The 21454-nt window shown below is 42.4% G+C and overlaps 1 protein-coding gene and 1 long non-coding RNA gene across 7 annotated transcripts in view; one reads left to right on the forward strand and one right to left on the reverse strand.

Moving 5' to 3' along the window:
* Nucleotides 1-4251, reverse strand: part of UBE2E3 (ubiquitin conjugating enzyme E2 E3) — a 56321-nt gene extending 52070 nt beyond the window's left edge. For 2 of the 6 annotated variants that reach the window (XR_001467424.4, XM_015289436.4), the window contains exons 1-3: nt 4096-4251; nt 2805-3007; nt 587-637 (exon numbers count right to left, since the gene is read on the reverse strand). Coding sequence is in view for 5 of the 6 variants with exons in the window: in XM_015289436.4 (XP_015144922.1) it covers nt 587-637; nt 2805-2998 (245 nt within the window). In the remaining variant the exon portion in view is untranslated. Of the gene's footprint in view, nt 1-586; nt 638-2804; nt 3011-3385; nt 3883-4095 lie in introns of those variants that run through there. The other 4 variants (XM_046943586.1, XM_040703432.2, XM_015289437.4 and 1 more) reach the window with 4 other exon arrangements.
* Nucleotides 1-14746, forward strand: part of LOC121113386 — a 60857-nt gene extending 46111 nt beyond the window's left edge. The window contains exon 3 of the long non-coding RNA XR_005861412.1: nt 13160-14746. This is a non-coding gene — a long non-coding RNA (uncharacterized LOC121113386). The remainder of the gene's footprint in view (nt 1-13159) is intronic.
* Nucleotides 14747-21454: the final 6708 nt, after the last annotated feature.

Raw genomic sequence — 21454 nt, forward strand, 5'->3', positions numbered from 1 at the left:
GGTTACTTTTCCTTTATCAAAAGCTGTATCACTGAGTTCCAAGCTTACAATTTCATTTTCTAAAAACCAACAGAAGTGTCTCTCAGGCTGGGAACCTCCTTAAAAGCACTCTTTACCAAGGGACTGCAGCTCTGACTGACAGGCACATAAACGTGAAGGCAACACTTCTTATCTAACTGTTAAGCAACGCACTAAGAGAAAGCATATAAAAATCACATTCAGTTCTTTACTTTTGCTTCAGAATCAAGTGGTGACTCTAAACTGGCACTCAAAAAGACAGTTCAACCTACGTGCAAACATCACGTCGCAAGCTTCAGTGTATTTTGAAGTTCACATAATCAACGTTTCACAAAGGCAGTGACCAGCTACGTAAAACAAACTGTATACATTTCTCTATGTACATCAACCACTACCGACTACCCCTACAGCATGCAGACGAAATATCAAATGCTCCCTTTGCTTGTTCAACCCGCTGCACGCGATTGTTGTCTAACAGTCACCAGCTGTAAACACGAACTTTCCCACTTATTAGCCTGAGCACATTAATCTCCTGGCACTGTCCACGATTTAAGAAGCTGTTACATACCTGCAGTTAGGAGGAGGATCAAGAGTTATTTCAGCTAGCTCCTTCTGGATTCTGTTGGTGAAACGAGAACAGACACAAAGCATTTGAGATAGTCTATAGAATAAATCAGGGAATTACACTGCCCTCTACCACCATGCAGTTAAATGCAAGATTGGCTTTGCCTTCAGTAATGCTAACATGGCTGCTTCCTCTTTGTTCTCAGAGGTATAACCCAAATCCCACAGCTGAGAAACTTTGCAGCTTTTTTCCTGCTCGATCCTGTGTATAAACAGAACGCTCACAGCCGAGTTTGGTAGGAATCTCCCACAAGTACTCAGAACAGTAACTCTTTTTCATATCCGAGCACATTTTGCCAGAGAGATTTTCTTTTCAAGCTAATATGCAAATGATCCGGGGGGAGGGGGGGCCGTACAAGCACATTTGACAATGACTTTAAACCAGCACTACAGAACTGTGATCGAGGCTGAAGAAGCGAGCCGTGCTGTCAGCAAATGTATTCTTTTGGCAGTATTCTACCTCCCGCTTTGCAGGGTGTTTAAAAAGTAGGTCTGCAGATCTGCCTGGCTGCCTCTGACACTGGAATCATCTCTGCATCAACTTTGCTCCTCTCCACACCTTCTGTTGCCTTTCCTCCCCCAGCCTTACAGGGGCTGTATTTACATGATAAAAAGCAACATAATAACCTGAAATGATCTGTGTTTAGCTTGACATTGTAACAACCACTCCCAAGATGTTACAGTCCAGAAAAGCAACACTGAAAACTCCGTGTTAACCTTACTACTTATTCATGTACATATGAGGTGTAACTTTCAAAGATTCAAGGCAATTTCCTCTTTAAAGTGTCCAAAAAAACCAACCAAACAAACAAAAACCTGCAGAAGAAAACCCACGTGAGCAAGACTGCTTTTCCATGTGTGCAGCAAGTGTTAGAGCATGAGCTAACGGGGTCTGCCCTGAAAGCCTCTGCACCGTTCCCATTAAGCCCAACCGCACTACTGAACTACTGGAGATGCATGGAACTGGGCTCACGATGATTAGCCAGAAGAAAGGTAGGAGGAGAAAACTCAGTGGTGAGCCTCTACGTGATGTACCTCGGGCATTAAGGGGAAAAAAGAAAACAAACAACAAAGCCTAACTATAAATTACAAAGTCTGCACTGCTTCCAGAACTTTTCCTTCTGCAGCCAAGTCCTATTCCAAAGGGTTTCTTGAACAAACTCAGAAGTCATCAGTCACCCAGTCGCGTTCTGCAGTGGTTCTAAGACATTGCAAAATGTATTTACTGAGTTTAAGTACGGTGCAAAATTACTAAAACATTCCTCAAAGTTTGAGCTGCTGTATTTGGGCTGGATAAGCAAAACCCAAAGCTACTGTGGCTATTGCACAGCTCCTCTTGCTACAGCGTATTTGTAAATGTTTGTAAAGAAAGGGAACTCCAGGGAAAAGCCTGAAAGTTGTGTTTCATCTCAGAAGACAACTGGGATTGAGGGAATTAAAGTTTGCTTTATTTCATACAGCTGAACTTACAGAAAATAATTAGCACGTACGTCTTGAGAGCTGGACTGCCAGTAACCTTGTGTGTAAATAAAGACACAGCAGATAAAACCAGGCAAGGTTTCTTGAGATTTTGATACTTAGAGGCTACACCTGAAGAACCCTGTGGTTGGAATCAGCAGATCCCATGAGAGAAGATTTTCCTGACTTCCTCCAGTAAGCACTGCAGGACAGAACTGTGACTTTAAGGTGCACGGGGCTCTACAGCAATCATAAGGCCTGCAGAAGCCACGGGGCTTTTGTGACTTCTGTAATTAAAGAGCACTGCTCGTCATCGCCCTGCAGCCTGCATTGAAATACACCAGGAAGATCCACCCTACACCAACAAGGGATGTAAACCTGTCTTTGCAAACCAGACACCTGACGCTGGCGCTTTCTCGCTCATTTCTACAAATATGAGAGGCACACAGCTGCCCCCTGACCGGCCCGTGAGTTACCAAGTTCTCCAACAATTCCAAAGAAACATGGCCAGCCTGCGTATTACTGCCCCAGAAGACTTGGACTGGTGAAGGTCCTTCCCAGCAGACCTGCATGCTACAGAAGTTTGTACTGCACTATTTCCCATGTGGCTTTAAAGCAATCCCTCTGCCTTGGGAAGTGCAGTGCAACACTGCGAGTCCACACACCACGCAAAACCGCTACAGGACGCTGGATGCCACAAGTACCTTTTAGCACTAGTAGATAGCTTAGCAGTAGTTTTGCTGGAGAGTTTGGTGTTCTTCTTCTGTTGGGTGGCAGAGGGTTTCCTTTCCTCCTGCTCCTCAGGTTCAGGTGCCGGGGGGTCCCTCTGGTCGGCGTCTGAGCTGCCGCTGCTGGTACTGGGGCTCTCATCGTCCGACCTCTGCCTGTCACTGGACATCGTGGGGAACTTGTGGGGAAGGAGGAGAAGAGGCAGTTACTACAGCACGCAGGTCGCCCCTCGCCGTCCCGAGCTCTGAAGAACACTTCGGTTGGCGACAACTCTATTTCATGGAGAAACCCACCAGGATCCCCTTCTTTGTCTCATCCGCCGGGGCTGCAACTTGACAGCCACACCACAACATTTACACTTCGGAAAACACCGGCGCTTCCCATTTTTAAACCCACTCTCATTTTTGTCATGCTTCAAACAATATGCCAATTGTCGCCTGGGTTCTGAGGCACAAGGCAGATTGAGCAGGGCACTTAGGAAACGCGCATTAATAACTTATGACACATTGTAAATAACAGACCTCCCCGGGAATGTTTTTTAAGGAGTCACCGATACCCTGTAAATATTTACACTGGAACGGAGCGTTTTATTGGGTCCAAACGCCAGATCCCCCCTCAACCCCTCTCTCGGAGGAGCTCCATTGCCAATGAGACTCGGGCTGCTCTCAGACCGAAGCGTACACTTGCTCTGTGCATTTAAAGGGCTGGGCGGGGGGGGATGGGGGGGGAGGGAGAACGCGGGTTGTTTTTTTTAAAGGAAAACCCCCGCGGAACCCGCAGAAGATGCGTCGGGAGCAACTCGTGAAGCGGCAGCCCCGCTGCCCGCCGGCAGAGCCGCATTGGGCCCCCGCAGGGCCGCCGGGGGGGAGGCAGCCCGCCGCCGCCCGCACCTTCCGCGTTGCCCTCTCGCCCCCCCGCCCCGCTCCGACATGGTGGCGGCGGGGGGGAGGGGGCTGCCCGGCGGCCGGGAGCCGCGGCGGGGCCGGGGGCGGCCGCGCTTTGTGGGGAGAGCGCGGCGCGGCAGGCGGCGGCTCGGCTCGGCCGGCCCCGCTCGGCTCGGCTCGGCCCCGCTCGGCGCCGCGCGTGTGTGTGCACCAAGTGAGGCGTGAACTCGGCCGGCCCCGCGCCCCCGGCCGCCGGCAGGCAGCGAGCGCCGAAAACAAGAACAAAGCTCCTCGGCGGCCCCCCCGCTCCTCCCCGCCTCCCCCCACCGCGCTCGCCCAGCCGCCGCCGCCGCCGCAGCCGCCTCGCCCGCCTCTCGCTTACCTTCGCCGGCGTCCTGTCCCGCTGCTGGGTCGGAGGGGCGGGATGGCGGGGGGCCGGGCCGGGCCCGCGGCGCCCGAGGAGGGGACGGAGGCGGCCGGGGGGCTCTACGGCGGCGGCGGCGGCTCTGTGGCCGGGCGGTGTGGAACATTGAGAGCCGGAGCAGGGGGGGACGGGGGGAGGCGCGGTGCGGCCCCGCGGCCGGCGGGTGGCGCTGGCGGGCCCCGCTCTGCGGCGCGGGCTCCCGCGGCGGGCCGGGGGGCCGGGGCGGGGGGCGGCGGGCGCGCGCCGCCGGGGGCGGGGGAGAAGCGGGGACGGGGGGGACCGACGGCCCCCGCCCGCCGCCGCTCAGCCGGCCCGCTGCCGGCGGGGCTGCCGAGAGCGGGGGAGGGGACGGGAGAGCAGAGGGGGCGCTCGCTCCCGCCTGGCGGCCAGCAGAGCGCGCCCCCCTCCGGGCTGGGGTGCGCGCAGGCGCTCTCCCGCCGCGGCCGAGGACGCGCGTGCTCCGGGCCGGGCAAGGACAAAGCGGCGGCGCGCGCCGGGGGGAGCGAGCGGCCCTCGACGGCGGCGTGGCACGGCACGGCACGGCACGATTCTGCCCAGCTGCTGACTGTGGGCACCGCCGCCTTCTTCAGCAGTTCGATGTCCTCCGCCGACTGTCCCGGCTGCACCTCGCCGCCCGCAGGGGCTGCCAGCGGTGCTGGGGCCCTTTCAGCCGCATCGCCACAGCCGCCTCGTGCCCCGCGCCTCGCGCCCCGCGCCTCGCGCCCTGCGCCTCACACACAGCTCGCGCCCCGTGTCCAAGTAAGGGCCAGCACTGTGTGTGGGAACCAACCATGGTGGTTTATTCCAGATTAAAAACAGAATTAGGAGTCGCTCCGTAGGTATCTACGTGCCAAGTTCGGACCGTTTCACAGAGGAAAGGGGGTAGTCTGCGTCAGTGGCAATAGGTGCCACGGGAAGGTGGTGTAGGATGGAGGTTTCTTTCCTGGCCCATCGCAGCTGCACCTGAGGAGCTGCTCACACCGCCTGGTCAGTGTGCGCTGCAGTGAGAGCCATCCACAGATTGGAGTAATGTAAACATTCCAAAGTGGCTCTGAAGCAATAAAACCCACCTGTAAAAGAAGCATAACTATTTGCGATAAGTACCTGTGCTGCAGACAACTGGCTTCAGCAGAGGGGAAATGAACGGTGCTTGCTGAGTCCTGTTTTAGAGACGGACACGAAATCGCTGTCCAGCAGCAGGGCTTCACCTCAACGCTGTGCACCTCGAGGGCTGTCGTTGCCAACAGCCCAAAAGGGCTTCAAGCCTCTCTGCTTAAGTTTAGCAGGATCGAGAGGCCACGGGGTGTATATTGCGCTCTGTAGGAACTGAGCAGTGTATCAGGGAATTCGGTTTTCCTGGTAGCTGGAGTTAGCTCAGCTAATGAACTAGTGTGCTGAAGGTTCAGTGGGTGAGCTGAGTGTTGCGGTGGGGAGGAATACAGGACGTTTGTTTGTTAAAATGGGCTACGGAGAATTCCCAGATCACCACTACAGGCGATTTGCCCATGAGGTATGCTGTAGAAAATTCTTAGCGTAAACAGTATCTGGCATGATGAGCAATCTGGGCATAATTAGTAAAAGGGAAGCATGGCAATATCAAAAATATATCAGTCAGCAGTAAAAGCATTTCTTTTGCCTATTGATGCTCAAAATTTTCTGGTACTTTGAGGGTCAGGACTGAGTGTTTAACTTTTATTTTGTTTCAGATGATAATAAATGCAGATGTCCAAAAAAATTATTAGCAGAACATGCGTCCACAGAATGAATGTAAGTAGATTGGTCAAGGGCTGCTCACCACATCAGCTGCTATGTGTTGTGGCTCCTGTGGCTTTTAGGAGACAAAATGGAAATAAAGCCCATTCAACAGAGGTTAATTGAAAGCCAGTCTGGATTTCACGTTTTGATTTTGTGTTTTTATTCCCTCCAGTCTTTTGTACCTTATTAAAACAGATCTACTACAGGAAGTAGTAGATATTTGTGGATATAACGGGTGTTTATCTGAGTGAATATTCATTTGTTTGACATCAAGGCTCAAAGGATGACACTTTCTTCTTACAGGGCTGTATTTTCCTAGGGTATGTTTGCTATCTTGTCAACTGTAGAAAAAGTAATGCACTGAGAGATGTAGTGCAGTTGGAAGCAGAGAAAGTGTTGATTTCAGGAACAAAGCTCCATATCACCATCTCTGTGACTTTTTGTATCCCTTGTGATTTGACGTTAGTGTAATTTTAACTGATACACCTATCAGTTAAAGGAAACTGTTGGGTTTTTGTGTGTGTGTGTGTGGTTATTTTTTTCTGCCCGTTTATTGAGTACTTAAACTGTGAAAGTTCAAATTGTAGGGTGAAGTGCAGAGCCTTCCTGAGCTTTCCTAACGCTTCCTATATTCAGACTTGTCTGGATGGTCCTGGGCACTTAGAAATGGGAGAGGCCTACATTTTTTCTTATTCCACCCCAATCCACTCAGATGCCCTTTTTAAATTTTATTTTATTATTATTATTATCTTTTTATTATTTTTCCCAGCACAAGGATTGGTGGTTTCTTAAGAAGCCCAATATCTCTTAGGTATGTTCTGATCCCTATTCTATCAGAGCACAGGTGTGAAGTTGCTGTCAGCATGCAGAGGTTTAACAGCTGCTTTGGGCTGCACAGGCATCTGAAATGTTTTACTGGATTTAGGGAGAATTCACAATCAGTGTCCTCCGTCTGATGCAAAATGCTGTGATAGCAAACAGCTCAATGCCTGGCACCAGAACTAGGGTGAAGGCATTTTCTGCTTCTATCAAGTAAACTATGAGGGATGAGGAAATCATTGCTTGATCTCCTTGCCCCTACCATTTTAAGGGTGTATAGATGGTAAAATAAAGCCAGAGTACATTTTTTGTGATTAAGAGCAGATCAATTGAAAATACTACTTAATGTTTACAGTCATATACTCCATCTTCTTTATCACAAAATCATTGTTTCCTGACAGTAAATACATCTCCAACTAGCAATGCATCTTTCTATCCTGTGTGTGTTCCCATACTGAGCTGTGTTGTTAAAGTACATGTTGGAGCTCTACTGTGGTGCTACAGCTGAATGTGTACAAACTGTGGAGCATGGAAATGAAAGAAGTGTTTATTTTTTTTTAAAGTCTATGTGATGTGTCAAAGTTTGGATGGTGGTTTTGCTATTAATTACTTCCATAGTAGCATCTATTGACCCTTCTGTGATAGAACTCGTGATAAACAGACTATATTTTCCCCAAATAATTTACAACTTGACCAGGTAGAGCTAGTAAAATAGGTTATAATAGAGTAAAACCTAGTGCCAGGAAGAGATGTAACAACTTGCAGAATGGAGTGCAGGAAGCCTGTTACAGAGTCAGTAATTACAGCTCATCCTGTGGTGCCTTAAAATTAAAATCACTACAATAAATAGGATATTTTATGTTGTGATGCTATGGGTTTATTTGGGTTTATGAATGAAAAATAAGTCCCTAAAGAGCAATCTTCTTAGTATGTTTCAATTATTTGGATCCTCAAGAATCTACCAAAACAAACAAACAAAAAAAAGTAGAGGTAAAATAAGCATGGCAGCAGGCAGGATCCAACTGTTAGGAAACCACTTCTCTGTCTCTTTGTCAGCCTGTATTTAGCCCATCTGTTGGTTTTGTGTTGCCATCTTCCAAATCATGGCACGAGAATGTGGTGCAGGAAGGATGAAAAAGGAGGGAGGAAGAGTGGAAAAAACAAAGGCAAAAGCCAGAACCCTGCTGTGCTTCAGTTGTTCCTCTTTGAAGAATGGCATTTTGGAAGCTCTCTTGTAGTTCAGCAATAGTCTTGAGACTGCTGTAATGCAGACTGCCACAAGGCCTAGAATTTGGGACACTTAAAAGAGTTTTTGGAGTATATTTTCTTTCTCTGCATCCTTGCATGCTTGAATAATGTCATGAGGAAAAGAATGTGACCAACTGTATTTTAGCACAGGAGTTAGAAGGTTACCTATCTGTTCTACTTAAATCCATAGAAAATCTTGATGTTAGTTAATCTTCATCATAACCCACTGAATAGCTAGCAAGTTCTCCTGCGTGGTATGCACTGCAGTTAGCAAACATTTTTTATACACAGAGTGGTCAGTTGGGTACTAGGTTTTAATAAGCAGATTAGCATTAAGCACTTAAAAAACATATCAGGTAAATGAGTGTTTTTGAAGCACAGATATCTTGATTTCAGTGTTCCCATGGAGTCCTTGTATTCTGCTGTGTAAATTCTCTCTTTGTGTGTGGACTATTGATGCAAGAAAAGTCCATAATGGCCCCTTTGGAGTTTCTGAAATCATTTGTATTAATCCAGTGTCTGTGCATGTCAAATGATAATCAGTACTTAAAAAAAAAAATCCATACTTTTTATTCTTGCCAGCAGCTCGTATTAAAACGTTTTCAACCTATAGAGTTATTGTTCTACTTGGAAAGCTGTGAGAAAATGGAAAAAGGTTAAAAAGAGAAAGAAAATCCAGGTGGGATTAGTGTGTAAACTGGACAATAATAATTTGCACTTCATAAGGGTGTTTTTGTCTTTGTAAGTAGGCACCACTTCAATGAGTGTTTGTCTGCAAACAATATCATGAAGTAATTTTTATTTCCTTGAAATTTTGATTTTAAAAAGCCTTGGTGTACTTAAACTGATTGTTAAAGCAAGCTGAAACTGAGGCTTAGTACAGTACTGTGAGTGTATGACTATAGTAGAGTAAGATGCAAATGCCGTCAGACTTTTATGTGTAGTGAACAATACATCTACAAGCCACTTCATTAACTCCAGAAAACTATTTTTGGGTGTATATTCAACTGAGTAATGTGTAAATTGTAAGTTAGGGAGAACTTAGCTCTACAAATACAACACTGGCAGACCAGCATTCTCAGATAACGTTTGAGAATCTGCCCGTTCTGCACAGTGGCCATAGCAAAATGATGCCATCATTTCAGTGTGTTGTATTCTCTTGCAAAAGTTGTAGCTGTTGTAGCAAACAATGCTGAAGGCCTCATAAAGTTCTCATTTCCCCACTACAGAGATATTCCACCCCTATACTATTTCAGATTAAATTATGTCTAACTATATACACAAGCATAGATATTAATGCTACTTCAGACTGCTCAGATTGGAGACATTTGGCTTCATAAAACCTTTGGCTCCGAAAGACCAGCCTGTGCTGTGTGAGTGAAAGCAGAAAGTTAATAGGCTGGTAGTAATAGAGCTAATATCCTCTTTCATGCCAGCCAGAAGAAGGCAAGATAATTACAAAGTCAAGCTCACTGACCGAGTTGAGGTCAGAAAGAAACATACACAGGGAGCAGGACATTATTCATAAGCTGATTGATAGTTGCTTTTTTTTCTCTTTCTCTTTTTTTCCTCTCTCTCTCTTTTTTTTTCTTTCTTTTTCTTTTTTTTTTAGTGAAATAAAATTTATATGACTAAATTGGTTGATTCTGAGGGGGTTGTTAAAAACAAAAGGATCTCAGATTGCTCCTTCAGTCTGGCTAACATAATTCTCTGAGAGTGGGTACATAAAAGATTTTCTGTCACCTTTAGGGCTGGTGACAATTGGCACAACAAGCTGCGTCTGGCTTACCTGTCTAGCAGTTTGACACACCGGCCCCCAGCAGGCTCTTCCAATTCTTGTTTTGCCATCCCATCAAAGAGGAAGGGACTGGTCAGCATTTTAGAAAAGCAGCAGATCCTGGGGAGCAGTCACTCCCCCTTTGTGATGAGTCACAGTGCCTTACATCTGCCTGCCTAGAAAGTCTATAACACTTCTGAACGCACCCAAACTTATATCATATGGCCCATATCTGGTCTGCAATGGATAAAAGGCCAGCTTGCCTGATTACCTGTTGTGCAATAAAGAAGCAATGTCTTTTTAAGCCTCTACAGATCAGGATTACTAAAGAGTCCCTTAGAATAGCATTGTGGCATCTTGTTTTTTGACTAGGAGTATTACTGTTTGCACTTACCACTCCCTTTCTTCTCTGGAAGCCCTAACCTCCTGCAGAGGGACAGGAAAAGCAAGTCAAGGCCCTATCATCATAAATTACCATTGCAATTTGGACAGGGCTGATCTTCCACAGCCTGCGCTTCTGAACTTCTTCTCAGTCTCTGCAATAGGAGAAGTGATGCCGTTCTCAGCAGTCCTCCTTGTGCCCCAGAGGGTGGGAGATATTCCCACACCAATCATAGCAGGAACAAAAATGTGTTAGGAAGGGATCCCCAGTGTGGTGGTGAGGGCTGAGAGTGCAGCCCTATCTGAAAAACTTTCACGTGTTTGCTTCTGTTATTACCTCCCCAGCTGGAGCAGCCACATCCATGCGGGCAGCTTCATGATGTTGTCTCAAATACAGGTAGCCAAAGCCATCAGAGATGGAAACTCAGGCTCTAAGACACTGGGAAAAGTTGAGGACTATATCTAATTGAGTCGTACAAGGGTAGGACAGGGTTTATGTTTGTCACTGAGTACGTTGAAAGTTTCCTCAGAAGCCTGTGAGTGGTGAAGTGGTGCAGACTTTGAAATAAGCTACTTTTAGAATTAGTCATGTTTTATCACCCCCATCAGTGTGATGTCAAGATGCAACTGTCTTCAAGTAGCTCTGCAAGCATCACCCAGTAGAAATCTTGGTTTTATGACAGTACAGGAAAAGGATTGTGCTTCGCAGGTGTGAGGCCAGTCTGATATTACTTGTGCCAGATGTAAACTCTCATGGTGCCAGATGTAAACTCTCATTTCACCATTTGATTCTTTTTATAATCAGCATTTCTATTTTATACTTTTGAGCAATGTTGTTTTTCCAGGTGAAAACTGAACCAGTCTCCCTCTGGTGTCTCATTCAACCAGTGGGGTAGTGGCTGATGGGCATGTGTCCATCCTGGCAGCTGTCTGTGCTGCACTCCCAGCAGAGAGTGAGAGATCAAGGATGTTCTCCATCCTCCTGCCAAATGCAGTTACCCCTCAAGTAGCTGTTCTCTCAGGGACCCATAGTGTCATTTCCCTACCTTGGTTCACATATATGCCTACAGACTTAGTGCTGTGTGTTTTCCAGGGCAGTCATCCCAGCTGCTACTGGAGCCCTCCTTTGTAATGTAATGTAACGCTATAGTGTGGGCTAGTACTTACAGTGTTTAATAAATACGGAAATTAACTCATTCTATCTGTTCAGGTAGGGGAGTTGTATACCTGCACATCTATATCACTGGGCATGCTGTTCATAAGGAAGTCACAGTGCAGAAGGGCAGCAGCTTTAGGTGCAAGTTTGAAATACAATTAGAGCAACCAAAGTGTCAGTTGAAGTCAATCTTTAAGCTGTTGCAGTGTTTCCAACCTGAATGAAGCTAAACTGATGCTCCTGTGTTTTGAGGAACACTAGTGAGGAGAACTAGGAAAAGTGAATTTAACTTGTGCCACTTCAGCTTGCATTTGTCTACCTGTAGCACTGCCTATTCATCCTTTAATTTCTAACAGTCACTTTTCACTTTCTCTTTACTACGTTCTCACTAATGTTTAGTGTGAATATTAATATACTGTGTCGTCAGGAGTGCTTTCTGGTTAAATAAAACAGAGGTGACCATGCTATGCCAGGAGAAATCAGAATGTGGAGCTAACTTCAAAACAGCAGAAAAAATATGCCAGTGAAGCTGCTTCCACACATCTAACATCAAACGATTTTTTACTTTGTACTGTATCCATGATCTTGAAAGCCATAAAAAAAAAATGTCTCAGGGGTATTCTTATTCCTAAGTTACCTAACGTTGTTTTAATTAATTTGCTAAATGGAGATCATCATTCCAGAGGTCTGCTTATTTTTGTCCCTGTTTCAACTGTGTGCAAAGATGAATTTTTGGCCTTTGCTGTCAATTGTGATTTTAAATAGTGATGCTAATAGACTATATTCATCCTACTAATGAAAAAGGAAATTTTGTTTAGGGAACCTAGCCAATGAAATCAAATTCATCTAATTTACTGTTAACTGAGACACAGATATTTAAAGTGAAGCGTCTAAATCCCAGTGTTTAATTCCCAGTACATAGACAGGTGGCCAGATTGTTTTAGGAAAAAAAAACCCAACCAGCTAGTAGCTCTTACCAATACTTCACCTATGATATCTTGTAGTATTCAATACAGATCTCTGACATTCTGATATGATACTTTACTATCTCAGCATCAAACCAAGGAGAAAGGAGACAGAGAACCGGAGCAGTTCTGGTAGTCTGAATTGATTAAAGCATATCAATTTAATAGCGGACATTTAGCAGTATGCATTTCATGTCTCCAGAGTACATTCTTTCCCTATTTAATTATCTTTCTCAATCTTAACTTTGAAATAGTATGGTGCTAACACAATTCTAACTGAAATGCTTGTGTGATATATACTTCCTTCTTTGAAGAAATACAGTGACATTAGGATTCATTTCATCAAATTAATAGCTGTTAAACTTTGATAGTCTGGATAAATGACTCAAAATGTGTAAGTTCCTGAAGCAAACAAAAGCCTGTGTAATAATACATTATTTTTCTTTTTTTTTTTTTTTAATTAGCAAGGAAGCAGCAAAGTACATTCCAAAATTTTTCTTTCAGAGAATCCTATCCTACAGAAAAGAGGATTCGAAGTGCAAATGAACTCTTTTTTTTCACATTGTTTCTGAGTATTTAATATGCTATCGATGGGGTCATTGATGATATCAATGATATCAATCAAACAAGCGTGTTTTGTATGAGTAATGTCCATCAGAATAAGAAAAGCTTCTGTGCTATGATTCATGGCTGGCAGTTGATAAACCATATTTCTGCTCTGATTAAAAAAAAAAAAGTGAGAAACAAGTGTGAGAAAGCACCTATCTTCCCTTCCACAGTATTTGGATGTGTTTCATTTAACATTGTTCTCTACTGTACTTAGATGCAAAAAACCCTACTGAAGTGAAAAAAATGCACCATTCTCTTGAATAATTATATGTGAATTGATTATATCAGTTTCTTTTTGTGCTTTATTGACAGAAAACTCATGCTGTTGAGTGCAAGATCAAGAACTGCTGAATTTTGACCTCTGTGCTAATCTTCTGCTCTGCCCTGACCTGCATTAAGAAAACCAGATCAGATGATGCCAGCTAGCCAAACTGAGTCCAACAGGTTGTTCGAAAAGGAAGGGAAAGAAGGTATGTTACACTTATTATTCAGCCACAAATGGTAAAATGGCAGCAATATCATTTGAATGCATCTACCATCAAGCCAGCTGTCAGTTCTTCACACAAGAGAGAGTTCCCAAATTGATGCTTATAGATTTTACACACAGACTGCACTCAGACATTCCCAAATTATCTTTCCAGTCAGTTACATGATTATTATTTGGGTAACCAGCTTGGCATCTGTTGGTCGCATCAAAAAGTCAATTACAAACTTAGGAGCGGCCTGCAATATAGAGTTGCTCACCTGCCCTGGTGTGTCTGCTTTTCCAACTGAAAATCTTTCAGTTCAGGTGTTTTAAAACCTCCACTGAAGAGCAAATGAGCTGGTTGTTATTGGTTTTTGGGGTGTTTGCTTTTTTCTTCCCTCTTATAATATGGGCTCTCTTGCATTTTTCCACCAGTCCATGCTAGTAGATTTATTTCACTTTTTGTATTGCCTCTCCCCTCTTATTGTCATTGTCAGATATATCAGGAATAAAGCACATTGGAACATAGTTTGGAGGTGTTATAATACTTGCAGATAAACTCTGTAACTGAGATCTTCACAGTACAAAAATTGTCTCCCTGTGGTATCTTGGGGTAGATTAATTTCTAACACAAGGCTGAACATAGCAAAGTGTGGAAGAAGGACTGTACTCTCAAGAAACTGGAGCATACTTGACAGAATACTCCAATGATCTTTGGCAGGCGGTAGTCTTGCAGCCAGCACAGGCCTTAATATCCTGCAAAGATGTCAGCAAATTTCTGAGAAAAAGCGCTTCTTAGAAAGGTAGAATGAAAATGATGCTTACTTGTAATTTTGGATGGTGCCTGTCCGTCTCTGTTGCAGGATGCTTCGGGCCCTGGCAAAGGCGTCCTTAGGACCATATTTGAAGAAGCAAAACTGTTTTGTTCGGTACCTTGCTCAAGTTAGACCATATGTCCTAATATTTCTACATACAACTGATCTTCCAAGTAACAAATATTTTTCCTTCAATCACCAGAAAGGGGAGATTTCTGTTCTGTCCTCAGGTACATCTGCTTGCTAATAGTTACTGTGCTGCCTGGGATCTAAAGGGTTTGTTTGCCTCTGTAGGCTGTCCCTCCACAGAATTTGGGTCAGTTTCAGAACATTATTATTAAATTTAAAAGCTTTGTTTTCCAAGTTATTACCTAGAGCAGCTCTTTTTCAGACAATGTTCTTTACTACCATCTACTCTACTTTAGGAGCAGCACTTCTCCTAACCTCAAGGGTAAGTCTCATGACAGTAGATGATAAAGTTTTCTTGGCAGTAGACAAGACTTTTGAACCCCTTGCTGAAACAGATAAGAATGATCACAACTTTCACAGCCCTCAGGGTAAAGTACAACATATTACTTTAGCCGTGCTATCCTCACCGTGTACACAACTTTAAGCAGCAGTGAGGAAAAGAGGAAGCAGAAAGGTCAGGATGAAGAGTGAAAAGAGGAAATAAGTTAGATAAACCCCTGTCTAGGCAAAGGAAAGAGCAAATTTAGGCTTTCGACCCATAGTAATATTAGTTATTAATTTCTTGAGAAAAGATCATATATTATGGGAAAGAGCAGCAGAGACTGATAGATGAGATAGATAGTGTTGCTACACTGTGACCCCTGCAGTCACAGGACCTGTGTCTGAGTTTTCTCATCTGTAAAATGAGAATTGTTGTTACTTACAATTCAGGTTCTCAAAAGCAGTAATTGACGCTTATTGTTAAGGCTCCTTTTACATCTCATTGTATTCCAGTCAATTTAATAGACAAGTGTTGTAAATTCACAGTTTCTAAGAAGTTGATCATCTTTAAAAAAGAGAAGGAAGAGGTGTAAGGAAGCCAAGATAATTTTAAAGCAGAGAAGCAGTGCTGATGCGCTCTCCTGGCTGTTTGTTCTGTGCCTGTTCCCTCCACCCCCCGCACATACATTCCCATCAAGCACTGCCAGGCTTCAGAGACTGCTCAGACTCCTTGTGAAACTGTTCTCTGAAAATAAAATTGACATATTCTTTTGAAGGCAAGAGACCATTTCTTTACAAGAGCAGAAAATAAGGTGCCAACTTTGTCTTTTCCATCCATACCATGGAAATCTTTAGCTCCGTGAAAGGGGACTGTTCATTGACTGCTGTCCTAAGGAAGGTCAAACTGTGGCATTCCTTCTAGAGGCCTCACTTCTGTAGGGTTAGGTATTGCAAACAAAACTCTGTCTGCCTTTCCACAGTTAGGCAGGATGGGATTTGCACCAGTGTCATGGTGAGCATGGGCAGTTATGGAAACCGTTGCCCTTTACATTATCTTCAGCATCACCCACCACAGCACTTCTGTTAGCAAAGAAAGTACCAGAGCTAATATGACAGTCTGGCCTTCATTAAGCCAGTTTCAGGAAAGGATTAAAATCATCCAGTTGCATTTCTAGGCTTTAAATTAACTTTAAACCCTCAATAAATTACAAAATAAAACTGAAGACCTTTCCATCCTGAAACCAGATTAATTTTAATCTTTAAAATTATTCCCATTTTTATAACATTTCCAAACCCATTATCATGTCATTGGCTACACAGTTACTCATTGTTAGTTATTAGCTGTCAGAGTTCTGTAACTTCTCTCACCGTGACCTCTTTTCCTAGAGCATAAGCCTTCTTTTACTGACGTTTATTTTCAAATATCATTCAAATATCCGTGCTGAATGACTTCTGATTCTTGTAGTTTGCAGCATGGAACATTCTTTTTTTTCTCCTCCTGTTCCGTACTGGGGAGTATAAATGACATCCAGAACTTCTGATCACTGCCATCTCTCGTGCTATCTGAAGTATGTATATATGTTTTTCCTCTTGCAGGCTTCATGGCTTGCATTATTCATTTGTATTAAGATGAATGAATTTTTGCTTGCAAGTAATTTGGGAAAATGTCTTCCAGAGGGGACTAGTTGTTAAGTCAAGCTATTTACCCCAACAAGCCAGATATTAATTACTTTCTGTATGCTTGTTCATTCTCCTGTTCTCATTCATTTCTCACTCTCTCCTCTGATTTCATCTCTCATCTTTCCCACTCCTTGCATTTGTCTGTTTCCATCCCCACAACTTCTCATTTAGTAGGTTAATCACTCTTCTCACTGTGTCACTTGACCTTCCACTCTAGATCCTCTCTTCCCATTCTTGAAAGCCTGCCTGTCCAGCCATGTCACCTCTCACCCTAGGGAAACAACTGCTTCCTATTAGTGCTTCTTTCATCCTGTTTTAAACCTGGTTTCTTGAGAAAACAATTTTTTAGTAACTATACAGTATGACTGCATATATTTATCCTTTACCCTAAACAACCTTTGGCAAACTCGGAAGAGGACTGGAGGGATTTAAAGTGTCTTGTTTTTTCAGGAAGGTGACCACAAAGAGGAAAAAGGGGTTCCATGGCCTCTGTAAAAGAAAGAATGAAGGTAGAGCTTATTCTTACCAGACAGTGTAAAATTCAGAAAGAAGACTATAGGATTCTTGTTATATTAGATATTACGTTATTAGAGCCTTTAGAACCGCAGTTAGAACCTACTGTTAGAGCTTCAGTCTCTAGGTTTCTCTCCTCTATGGATTCTCCAGACATAAATTCTGAATCAGCTTTTCCCATACTTGCAGCTGTGAACATTTTTAACTCCTGTGTGTGTTCTTTGCTTTCCAATAACAGGTGAACTCTTGTGTATTAATATTATTTAATAATAAAGCAGTCAATCACAAAGTACAACACCAACAGAAAAGACCTTGTGGAATCTGATATCCACAACATTACTGTTTTATGGTACTTGTTTCTTAATCTACCATCTGTGCATTGTCTGTTTAGATAACAGATATTTGGGATGGGGATCACCTCTGATTTTTTTTTTTACTACTATATCTTATTGGAATAGTAAGCAGTGATCATAGTCAAAATGTTCTTGTAATTTTTAAACATTTCTATGTGGTATGCTTCAAGAAAATTTAAAAAAGCAACAAAAACACTTGCTTTTAGTTGCGTTGCCTTTTAACTTTGGTAAACCGAAGTTTCCTTAACATATCCTTGCGATGTCTTAACTTTAACTTGATAGTGTGGATTTTTTAATACAAACTTTTATGAAAAATACAGAAATTTGAAATGAAAACAGAAAATAGGTAAGTCATTTGAAAAGAAAATACTACAGTAAAGTAGCTGTGTGGCACAAAAGAAAGATGTAAGAATTGGCTATGATCTATGGTAGCATGGACTTGTCTTACAGGAGCGGCAGAGAATCATCCCTGAGCAGGTGGGTTGTTGTGTTTATGGTGTTGGGTGGTTTTCTGTTGTAGTTATTGTTTGTTGTTTTTTGTATGTGTGTGTGTGTGTGTGTGTGGGAGGAGGGATTTGTAAAGAGAGTTTTATGTGGTTGTTCCTGAAGGAATCCTGGTGCACTTCTGTTACCCATCATATTTCATCCAGAATTTTCTAAGAGTAATAATTATGCAGAGATAAAACTCCCAAAAACAGGACATGAAAAAAAAAATGGAAATTGTACTTAGGTGTATTTAGTGACAGTTAAAAATGACTCTCAGTAAGAACAGGAAAATTTTTTGCATCCTGTGCAATCTGCTGTGTGCTCTGTGCCTGTGTAATTAATCATTTACACCTGCGTGGGATGTCACAATTCTTATTTGGTAACATTTTGCATTGGGATAAATAATACAGTAGCTTCAGGGGACTGGTAAATAAATGACTTTCCTTATTTACTTATTATCTTTTCCCCTACCTAGAATATGTTAAACATATTTTAGAGACCTGAGTTGGTTTCAAGTATGAATAGATTTTCAATAGCGAGAGCATATATCTTACTTGAAGGTGTGAAGAAATAGAAGAAACAACAAATGTTTTGAGTGTATCATTTTCATGCTTCGGCATACTTCTGTCCCCTAGGTGTCATGTAAGTGATAAATGAGCTCTTTTGACAGCAAACATATTTCTGCGTAACCTTTGTCACAATGAGTGACTAGTTATCAAATTCAATTCCTAAGTTTCTCTGTCTTTGACTTTTTGCCAAAAAGCAAAAGATCAGAAAAAATTCTTGAACATCATAGAAGTTTGTGGACAGGTTTGCAGGGAAAAAGGGATTTGACTTGATTCTAAGGGGGAAATAACATGACACATTCTGGTTCAGTGTCAACTAAGTGGTTAAAACAGGTGTTTGCAAATATAGTCAGTCTTTTTTGTATACACCCACCACATTGTCAGCCCCTTACTTCAGCTAATACCTAAGTTGCTTTTCCTCTGAGAATTCCTTTTCTATGCAAAGAGCTATGTGAATTGTTCAATGTGAAAAAATGAACCACAGTATAGTACTGTTTTAGTGGAGCTACTGGCTGACTACAGTGTGAGTAGAATTCCTAGCTTTTTTCATTTTAGCGAGGAAACAAAAGTAACGATGATGCCATTGTCAGTTCAGCACCTCCATAGGAAACACAGAGGAATCCTTAGGAATCCCAAGACAGCCATTAATACCTGACGTCTTGCTGTGCTATTGACACTACTTAGAACAACTGTTATTGCAGGAAAAAAAAAAAAAAAAGGGAAACCGTACTGGAAACTGGTACAAAGCCTAGAATAATTAAATTCAGACAGAGTTTAGGTGGTTGATTTCCATGGAGTTGCAGTTACTTTGCAGTAGGTATAGATCAAGATACAAGTTCTTTGTCATGAGCTATGGTACATCCAAGGAGCTATTTTAGGTCCAAGAGTTCTCTGGGTTGGCACATGTCAGCTGTCTCCTACTTTATCAGCTTTTGGAGACACTACATTGCCAGCTTGAATCAGTGCAGAAATGTAGCTCTGTTCCTGGAATTTTCCCACTTTATTTTACTTAACTATATCAGTGTTGCATGCTGTTAATCATCCCTCTGGACTGTTGTGACAATGAATGAATTTATCAACAGCAACTTCAATACCTTTATGAAAAATGAGATTGTGATCACTATTTCTGTATTCATCCTATGTTGTCTTTGATCACATCCTCTCTGTCCCAACTAAACCTACAGTACTCTTTTCTTTGAAGTGTAATGTGCAAATTGAGCTCACTGTTTCTGATGTAAAAACTTGCTGTAGTCTGAATGCCTTTCTGCCCCCTACTTTTGAAATCTTTTCTCATTGACAACCGAGCAGAGCTGGCTTTTGTATATTCTCTATATTTTTCATCCATTGTTTGTCATGTTTAATCAGTATTCGAAGGTATAAAGTACACCTAGTAAGATTGCTACTACTCACTTAACAGGGAAGAAACACAATCTCTCTGCTGGTGTATTGTCCATATGCTATTCCTCTCTGATTATGCAAGTAACAGCTGTGCTTTTTTGACTTTATGAAATGTAAAATATCTAACTAACCTAAAGTAGGAAATCATTATTTTCTGTTAACAAATGCTATGAAAGTAGCATCTCTGCTAGGTGTGTTTTGCAGGAAACAAGACACTTGTGCCATATGAATTTTTCGAAGAACTATTTGAAAACAGCTTAGTCTTTAGTGTCTATTAGTATGTATCTTCTATTTGTAAGGGACTTTTTTTGGTACGTTGTTTTGTGCAAACAAAAAAAAAGTTACAAATGAAATAACTGCAAATTTTCTTTCAGTATCAAACTTCTATTATATGGAAAAAAAAGATATATTCCATGAAGAACTCTTTCTCAAGACATATTGTCTCCTGCATAGAACTGAAAAACTAAGTAGTAACAATGAGATTGCATTAAATTTGGACTTCCCCTCCAGAGGAACGTATCTATTTCAATTAAATGATCTCTATAAAAATATAAACTGCCTGTCCTTACAGGGTAACACAGTGAGGAGTGATGATGTAGCTTCACAAGTCACCACATCATCATTCACATATCATCTCTAGCTGAACATATTACTTTATCTTCAAGAGATAAGTTCAGCATAATTGCAGGAAGGCGGATTTATATCATGCATCATGGAAAACTTCCTTGCCTTAAGTGTGGTGCAAAACAGTGTAGGTTGTCTTGTGAGATTCTGAATTGAGGATTTCTGGGTAGAAGCTAGAGAAAATATCCATCAGAAATAGCTTAGTCCTGTTCTGAAATATATTCATGTGATTCCAATCATGATTGTCTCATAATGACCAGAACAGCAATATTCTCCACTGGATCCAAAAAAAGAAAAATAAATGAGGCATTTGTATTCTGAGGGAAATTTTGACTTCTCTCTTTTAACCATATATGAAAACATCAGCTATGAGAATGTCTGATTTGTTTTATGGTGTTTGGTGATACTTACAGGAAAGAAAAAACTGAAGGCTTCTTAGAGTACTTCACCTTTTCAGTTCTTTCATAGTTGGAAGTATAGAAGAGTTCTGTTGCACAGGTCAGGCTTCCTCCATTCAGGACCTCTCTGGTCCTGAATGCAAAAGTCCAAGTAGACATGATTCACATAGCGGCCAGGAGGAGCTGGAGGTAATCCATGGAGCCCCCATATAGGTCTGCAGCTGAAAGCTCTTGTGACCTATGAGTGGAAGTAACCTGTAGAGGAGAAACTTCTCAAGGACAGATTTATGGGCTGTCTTGTCATTTCTGCTGCCTTTCTGCCGAAGAGTAAATCTAGTCCTATGCTAGTATAAGGTTTTGTAGGCACAGGTACAGAAATTGTTTCCCAAAATAAACTTAACCTGTTCTTACACTGTACTTTATCTTCCTGTGTATGCTGTTCACTTCAATTGTGTAATGTGTGCACTGCTTAATATGATAATCTCTGTGCTCAGGGCAGCATTACATATCTTCAGGATATCAACCTTTTCTTTACACTAAATGCTGTCTGATGATCTGAATCTCTCTTTTAATGCAAGAAATATGTTATTTATATGCCCTGATTCTCCAAGCATGACATTTCCCTTTCCAAAAAAACTTTTTGGAATTATTCACTATTGTATTGACCACAGCTGAACCAGAGAGTATTTCAGAGCTTTTTAAAAAGATTTTAAAGTTTCATGTACCTGAGTAGAAATGTTTAGAAAATGTCTTCTCAATGATAACTCCTGTTGCTATAGCAATGTTGCACTAGTACGGTATTAGTAGCAAAGTACCTAGATATGCCTTAAAAAAACTGTAAATTTGTGCAATGGTTTT

Source organism: Gallus gallus, chromosome 7 (assembly GCF_016699485.2).
Source record: "Gallus gallus isolate bGalGal1 chromosome 7, bGalGal1.mat.broiler.GRCg7b, whole genome shotgun sequence".
NCBI classification, from domain to species: Eukaryota; Metazoa; Chordata; class Aves; order Galliformes; family Phasianidae; genus Gallus; species Gallus gallus.